The sequence below is a fragment of the Galeopterus variegatus genome, unplaced genomic scaffold (genome assembly GCF_000696425.1).
Source record: "Galeopterus variegatus unplaced genomic scaffold, G_variegatus-3.0.2 Scaffold11686, whole genome shotgun sequence".
In the NCBI taxonomy this organism is placed as follows: Eukaryota; Metazoa; Chordata; class Mammalia; order Dermoptera; family Cynocephalidae; genus Galeopterus; species Galeopterus variegatus.
Window position 1 is genome coordinate 20,615 of NW_007737797.1, and position 8,730 is coordinate 29,344.

The 8,730-nt window shown below is 44.6% G+C and overlaps 1 protein-coding gene across 1 annotated transcript; it reads right to left on the minus strand.

Moving 5' to 3' along the window:
- Positions 1 to 3,988: 3,988 nt before the first annotated feature.
- On the minus strand, positions 3,989 to 5,668 carry DEFB119 (defensin, beta 119). The gene is made up of 2 exons (XM_008594839.1): positions 5,436 to 5,668; positions 3,989 to 4,248 (listed from the first exon to the last, which is right to left on the minus strand). The coding sequence occupies exons 1-2, from the start codon at positions 5,491 to 5,493 to the stop codon at positions 4,037 to 4,039; spliced, it is 270 nt and encodes an 89-aa protein (XP_008593061.1). The 5' UTR covers positions 5,494 to 5,668; the 3' UTR covers positions 3,989 to 4,036.
- Between the last annotated feature and the right edge of the window lie 3,062 nt (positions 5,669 to 8,730).

The following is an 8,730-nucleotide window of genomic DNA, read 5'->3' on the forward strand; positions in this document are numbered from 1 at the left end:
ACATGATATGTATCATAACTTCTTAAGAGTGACAGTTTGTGAAGCCAATCGGAACTCAGTTTGGAGAAAGAGAGAATCTACAAAGATGAGATCAAAATTTCCACAGACAATAAAGAGCCAGTAAACAGAGAAATAAATATTAAGTGCTGACAGAAATTACTGTTCAAGCTAGAATTGTATATTTAGCTACCATTTCTTTCATAGATAAGCATACCTTTAAATATTTTCAAAAGTAAACACACGGGGCCGGCCCAGTGGCGCACTGCTACAGTGCACCGCTTGGGAGCGCGGTGGCGCTCCTGCCGAGGGTTTGGATCCCACATACAGACCGGTTCCCGCTCACTGGCTGAGCGAGGTGCGGGCGCAACACCGAGGGTTGCGATCCCGTTGCCGGTCCCGGTCCGGTATAGGCACGACACTGAGGGTTGCAATCCGTTGCCGGTCATGAAAAAAGACAAAAAGGAAAAAAAAAAAAGTAAACACACGGAGAGATTTGATTATCAACAAGAGCTTCTTGAGAGTAAACTACAAGAGGAAAGAAAAGTTTTCTTTTATAAAGGTCTGAGAATAAAAATGACAGTGTAACAGATGTGATATGGGAAGACAAAATCATGGTGAACATTGAAGGGGAGAGTTACAACTATGGTATAAAATACTGAATTTGGACAGATATTTCCAATTTATGTGCTGATAAGGATCACTCGAGATCCCTCCTCTCTAAGTACATGAAATGCAGACCTCTAACATGAATGCTTTACATCTTTTTCCAATGTTCAGAGACTTTGAGTTTTTCCACTGTTCATGTTTTGTGAAAGTTTGATGCCCTCACGGATCACAAATGAACAATAATTCATTTTTTTCTTTCTGTTTTCAACCTCATCTGATTTAATTCTGTCTTCCATTTAAAGAAATGTAGACTCCTGGGCTGGCCCGGTGGTGCACTGCTACAGTGCGCCGCTTGGGAGCGCAGCGGCACTCCCGCCGAGGGTTCGGATCCCACATACAGACCGGCCGCTCACTGGCTGAGCGAGGTGTGGGCGCAACGCCGAGGGTTGCAATCCCGTTGCCGGTCCCGGTCCGGTACGGGCACGACACTGAGGGTTGCAATCCGTTGCTGGTCACAAAAAAAGACAAAAAGGAAAAAAAAAAAAAAAGAAATGTAGACTCCAGAAGATACTATCCCAACTGAATTTAGACAATTTTATCATGAATTTTAAAAATAAAATTGAAATTTACTTTAAAAAAAATTATTGATCACTGATCTCACTTTAATCAGGAATAAATGTGAATCCACAACACAGCAAATGAACATTTCTGCCTTAGGCACCAGGAATACAAATTAACAGACTGATAGAAGACTGTTATTTCACTTGGTGGAGACTAAAAAAGTCTAAAGGAGGCAAGGAGTGATGTCTCAGGCCTCCCTCACTGTTGCCTCATCTTAAAAATCCTTTCTCTACTGCAGAATTCCGCTCATGCCTAAGGAATGTTTCCTTTTTCATACAATATTTAGAATCAAGCAGTAATCAAATGTCTGCTATTTACTCAGTAACAGTTTATACTCTGTATTAAAGAAACAAGACAAGTAACAAAGGGGGAAAAAGAACTCAGTTTGAATCCCTACTTTATCTAAATACTGTGTGTCCTTAGCTGATTATATGGCCTCTCTGGATCTCAGATTCCTCATCAGTATGATAGGAATAATAAGAGGGTTGTTGCAAGAATACGATGATTTGGGACCCATGAACAACAAGCCCTGACATATGACAAGTGTCAATGAGAATTATTATAGTAGCTATTATTATTATAATTAGTATAACTATTACTATTATAATTTTTTCTTTATAAAAAAGAAATAGTGAGACGGCCTTCCCGTGAAGACTTTCATGGGCAGAGGCATCACCTGGGCGTCGAAGGATGAGTTGTTCATCACAGAGATGAGCCGGGTTATGGGGACAAGCTGAGGGGAACCATAAACAAAGGCCATGTGAGGGTTAGGAGCAGATGGTGAGAGGGTTGGTGTGGCTGAAGAGGTCTGAGGGGCAGTCACCATGTGAAGGCCTGAACGCCCGGACTCTGGGCAGTGAGAAGCAAAGGAAGCTCTTAAGCAGGAGAGCAACACGTTCAGATGAATTTCCTAGAAAGAATCCCCCCGATAATCGAAATTAGTGCAGAGAAAACCTGTGGGCAGGGAACACAGTGAGGAAGTATTCTGGGTGATTTTGCCCAGGGCCTCAGGGCACAGGTAGCTCTTGGGTGCAGCCTGAGAGTCCCCACCTCACAGACAGGCGTCAAGACTGTGAAAACACAGATTATGCAGCTTCTGCCTCTGAAGTGGGCTTAGAAATAGGTTTGAAGCCAGAGCAGGATCCAAGCGCCAGGCACAACCCTAACATTTGTGGGTCCTGGGACAAGTTATGAATCTAGATAACAAAAGGGATAAATAAAATATATCCTTTCCCTCCTTGTGACATAGACCTTCAAAACGACCTGAAAAGTCAGATTTGAATTCATGAGTCGGACTCCTCAGAGTTCTATGCAGGAACATAGCAGCACGAGGGGAGCAGGCTCAGCCCGCTGCCCACCTCTCTTCTTACCCATCCCCAACTCTGCCCACAGCCCCTGAAAACAGGAGTGTCTCTTGGCACCTCTCTTGCCTATGGGTGCACACCCAGTGGGCCCCACCTTCCAGATCCATGCATTCCTTGGAAGCAGGCACAAGGGTTCTTTGGGCAGGCAATCCCAGGCCCCAGTTACTCAAAGCATGATCCAGACAGTGGGGAGGGAAGGCACAGGTGGGCATAAGCCCCTTACACCCAGCAACTCCTCATCCCATGGGGAAGCACTTAGCCAGAGGAAGCCCAGAGTAAGACCAGGATCAGAGGAGGGATCTCTCTTTCCAAAGTCTAAGAACAGAAATATGGAATTGAGGGCAAATTATCTTCCTGAATCAAAGTGAACTCCTTCTGTCCGTGTCTGTGCCATGCACTAGGTTTTACAGAGCACTCCAGGGTCTTGACCTCGCTGCAGAGAACACGGTGCAGGGAGAATAACTGTTTTAGATAAATGAGGACTAGAGAATAGGATTTGACATAATAAAGACTGGGAAGATACACAGGTCCTCTAAATTCCCAATCAGGATTCCTCAATATTCCCCATGAGTTAGTCTTCTCCCAGGCTAACTTACCAGTGCAAAATGAGGCAGGTTTCTATCTCCCTCAGAGTTTAACACAGTTGGAAGGCATGCAGCACATATTCCATAAATGCTTGAATAAATTAATAAACAATAGCAGCAGCTAACATTCATTGAGGGCTTACTATGTACCGGGCACTGTGCTCTGCGTTATCTCCTTTTATTCTCACCATAATACTGAAATAGACTCCACTATTATTCTAATTTTACAGATGGGGAAGCTGAAGTTCCAAGAGGTTTATACACAGAGTATGCCAGTGGTTAGTGGCTGCTGAGGTGAATGAATGAATAAATAAATGAATTCACGAGAGAATATAAAAAATGAATAATGAACAAATTCACATAGAAATGAGTAAATTAATGTGCTTTATCTTTTTGTAATAGTTGGAAAACTTCTGATCCCTGGGGCTGTGGGTTCTTGAGGATCAGAAGGCATCTCAGCTGACTTCCCTAAAAAAGCGAGAATTTGGGCTCTGCTCAGCCCCTGTCCACCCCCTCCCACTCACCCCAAGGATGGACCAACTCTCCCAGCCCAAAGATTCTCTCACTCTCTAGGCATCTGCCGTGCCTTTAAATCTCTCGGCTCCCTTGGTGTTCTCCTCAGTCCACTCCTGACTCAACAGTCTCTTCTGGGGCTGGTAGATGAGAAACCATCTTCAAGGCTATAATCGTCATGCCAGTGCTGTGGCCCAGCCCTTGCAACTTCTCTGTCCCACCTCTTAACCCCCATCCTGCCATCTCCCCACCCTCAATTCATCTTGAGTATCATTTTTTATGTTTGACAGACACAAGAAACAAATTTGTGAGTTTTAATGGAATGTGGAACCTGAAACAAAATTATTTCTATACATTATTTCTATTTGGCTTCCTTTTACTGATTGGTTTGGATGTCTGAGAAGGAGGAGTGGTCCAGCCAAGCTCTCCATCAATTGTTACTGGTTTCATTGTTAAATAACGACTAAGGACACAGCACCGTTTACGATTTGGGCAGCGTGTGATGAAATCTTCATCATCTTTGCACACCAGCCGACAGTGTCCGTCCATCCAACATTCTCCTTTGGGGCATAGAAACAACCATTAAGCAGATGTTAGTATCTCTCAAGGGCAGAGACAAGAGGAGGCAGAGGAGGACCAGTAGGATGGGGATTAAGGGGAGAGGGACGAATAAATCCCAGAAAAGGAGAGAAGAGACTGGCAGAAGGGAAAGATTTGAGACAATTGTTCCAACTGGGAACTCCAGAGTTTGCAGGAGGGCCTTTTTCATACTTCCCACTTTTCTATCTTCCTACCCCCAACTTTCTACTCCTTATTTGGGGATCAATTAGGGAACAAAGGGGACTCACTCACATTACAACAGACCCAGCTCCTTATCAATAACCTAGCTATGTCTAACTTAAGCCCAGCAAGATTCAGCTCCAGCCAACCCAATCTCCAATCCTCCTTGACCCCATATTCACCCAATTCAAACCCAAAATGGATTCCAACCTTAATTAGAACTCTCGGCCTTACCCAACTCAATGCCCCCCTGAGCCCCAATTCCAAGCCAAACTCAAATCTAATCAAGTCATCAACCTCAAATCCCAGCAGCAGCCCATCACCAAGCTGAACCCAAACACCCTGCACCACCCAGCACTGACCCAGCCTCAGCCTCAGTCCCAGCCTAACCCCAATACCAGCTCCACTCAATCCGGAATCCCATTCCCCCTCTAACCCACCCCAAACCACCACGCTGAACCCAAACACCCTACATCACCCAGCACTGACCCAGCCTCAGCCTCAGTCCTAGCCCAATACCAGCTCCACTCAATCCGGAATCCCATTCCCCCTCTAACCCACCCCAAACCACCAGGGAAGCCAAACTTCTCACCTCCAGCTCATCCTAATAATCCCTCTGTCACTCCAATCCCAAGGTTTTTCTCCGCCATCACAATTCATCCCCAACCTTCAATCTAATCTCCAGAAGTCCCCAATCCACACCCAATCTTTCAACCCTAAAGCCTCTCCCAAGCTCCTACCAGAATGCCAAGCCTGCTCTTAAGTGCCAGATGCTCCAAACGTCTATCGTCCCACCACTTTGGCAAAAGAAGAATCAGGAAGACATTGATATGAGATGATCCTGGGGAAACCTCCCAAAGCTGCATGAAAGGAGGAAAGGCTGCAGATGCTGCTCACAGTGAGAAGAGAGGGAAAGAGGAAAAGCCCACGACCAAGATCCTAAACCGTTAAGAGAGGCCCAAGTTACCTGATGTCACTGGTTCCATGGCCAGAAGAATAGCAAGAAATAGGAGAAGAAGCTTCATGGCTGGCAGGACCCAGGAGAAGAAGGCGGCTGAGCTGCACGGGATGGAAATAGAGTTCCCTGCAGCAGGGATGAGCCTCGCTTTTATTGGCAAGGCCGTGGGCAGTGAATTAGAGCAGGAGGGGATTTATGTGAGGTCAGCAAGGCCAAAGGACAGTGTGTAGCAGATGTCTGAGCAGAGCACAGGATGAGAGTGTGGGAAAGTGGCCAGCACTCACGCCAGAAGTTGCCTTCCCTCCTGATAAGCAGAAAGACAAATGAGAGCCACAGGGCCTCTTGAGACCCACAAAGGAATTAATTAACTCATACATAAATGCATATCAAGAAACATTTAACTTTTTTTTTTCTTTTTTGTGACCAGTAAGGGGATCACAACCATTGGCTTGGTGTCGCCCGCACCGTGCTCAGCCAGTGAGCACACCGGCCATCCCTATACAGGATCCGAACCTGCGGCGGGAGCATCGCTGCGCTCCCAGCACCGCACTCTCCCGAGTGCGCCACGGGGTCGGCCCAAGAAACATTTAACTTTTAAAAATTTCTTATTCTCAGCTTCCTAACAGAAGGACACACGTGTGTGTCTTTCTGAACCTTGAACTTGCCAATCTCGTTCCCGCTTCAGGACCTTAGCGTTTGTCATTTGCTCTCCCTCTAAAGCTCTTCCTTCAGACCTTCCCTTGGACAACTCCTGCTCACCATTCAATCTCATCTCAGATGTCACCTCCTTGGGGAAGCTTTCCCGGGTCACCCTAGATAACAGCCACTCCCACCCAGTCACTCTGAGTCCTAATAATCTGTTTTGTGACCTTGATAGATTTATCTGTTCTTTTTAAATTTATTTTATATGTTTGATTTTTGTCTCATCATTTAGAATGTCAGAAACTTGCTTGTAACCCTAGTACCCACAACATCACCTGTGTATTAAGATATTAATTCAGCTGTTTTAACAGATATTCCTCCTAAACAATAATGATTCCAAAAGACAGACTTTGATTTCTTTTTAATGGACAAGTATGGGTAAACGGTTAAGAAGAGCAGCTTCACGATTCAGCAGGGAGCTAGGCTCCTTCTGGCTTGATGCTCCACCATCCTCAACAGGCAGCTCTATATGATGATCCCAGAGAGCTGCTCCAGTGCCCACTGTCAAGACCCCAGCCCAGCCATCAGGGAGGGGGAGAGAAGGAAATGAAGGACAATTCCTCTGCCTTTAAGGACCCCCCTCAGAAGCTGCACACAATGCTTCCACTGCAGTCCATTGGCCAGAGCTCACTCAGACCACCACACATAGCCACAGGTAGACTGGAAATATTTTCTTTATTCTGGGCAACCATGGCTAGCTAAAATCAGGGGTTGTCTTACTAAGAAGAAGGGGAGGACAGACGCTGGGGGAGAGTTAGCATTCTCTGACACACCTGGCATTGAATGTTAAATAACATTTCATAAATATTTGTAAACAATAAATAAATATTACTTATTTTAATAAATAATTGTAGACGGCACGTAACCTATACATTGAGTAAGGCTATGAGGTGTGATCTGATGGGGAAGCAACCCAAGTCCTTCTAGAGTGTAGAGAGAACAGGTGGACTGTGTCCCTGCAGCCAAGTGTCTGAAGAAGCTGGATAAGGTCTGGGCCTTGGACAGAACTTGAACAGAGACTAGGACAGGAGACAAAGAGAGAAGAGAATACATTAGACCCCTGCTGCATATTAGGCTTAGAGAACTGGTTTTGATTTCACACAGATTTGGATTTGAGTGTTGGCCTTCCTTTGCCATTTGTTGATCTTGAGTAAGTTAAATTTTCTGAGCCACCTATGATAAAATACAAATCATAACTGTATCTAATTCAATTAAATGGGATAACTTCTGTAAACTGTGCCTGACAAAGTACCTGACACATAGTAGGTGCTGAATAATTGTTAACTATTACTGTTGGTTTTCGTTCTTGTTATTATTATCATCATATTTATCATTATTCTTATCCTCAGAACAATCCTGAGAAGTAGAAAATGTAAACCCCCAACTCACATATGACAAAAGTGAGACTTAGGTGAAGTGAACCGCTGACGGGCTTTCTGGTGGACAGAGGACTGGAGAATAGAAAGCAAATTTCCATAGAGGAAGGTCAGGCGAACGGTCCGTAAACAGCTGTGGCTGTGAATGTCTGAGACAGAAGGGGAGGGATGGAGGGAGGTGAGGCCACACGGCTGAGTGGTGATGCGGGGCCTTAAAGGCCATGCTCAGGGCTTTGGAATTAATCCTGTAAGCAATGAGTGACCGTAAGATCTTTTAGAGAGGACCCTGATGACATGGTCAGACTTTTTTTTTTTTTTTTTTCGGGCAGCTGGCCAATACAGGGACCAAACTCTGGACCTTGATGTTATTAAGCACCAGGTTCTGACCAACATATGGACTTTTTTATTTTTAACCTAGAAAAATTGCTCTGACAGCCCACGTTGAAGATAATTGTCAGGGCAGGGGCAAGAGAGGGAAGATTAGTAAGGAGGCAGTTTCAAGTCCCCAGGAGATAGGACAAGGCCTGCATTGTAGCTGAGAGAGTACAAACATAAAGGTTTTAAAAAAATCAATAAAGACTGAAACCCTCAGAGAAGACCCTCCCCAACCCCAGCTGTGGAAGTAGCCATGTGCTTAGCTATGAGCTCTGACTCTCTGCTAGGTTTGGTGACAGATGTCTCATATATATTGTCTCATTCCATCCTTACAACAACCAAACAGAGTTTTTTCCCCATTGTTCTGAGAACACTAAAATTCAGAAGGGTAAACATTTTGCTCAAGTAATTACATGGGGGAATCCAGGATTTGAACCCAGGTCTGGCTGGCTCCCAAATATGGTGCCCCTCAACTTATAATAGGGTTATGTCCCAAGAAACCTATTGTTAAGCTGAAAATATCACATGTAGAAAATGCATCTCATACCCTGATAAACCCATCATAAAGTCAAAAAATTGTGAGTTGAACCATTGTAAGCTGGGGACTATCTGAACTCTGTATAATTTGAACTATTGAAAATACAAAAGAGAGAAGGGTTTGTTGATTAAAAATTCCAAGGAAAGAAGGGGATGGAGTCAAAGAATTAAATGGAAATGCCGGGCTTCGACAGAGGGAGATCTTCTTTTTTTAAAGGAAGGAGATTTTATGGAACAAAACTGCATAGCACTGTTCTTAAATCCTCAAACCTTTATGTCAAACAGACCAGAATTCAAATTCTGCTGTGCTACTT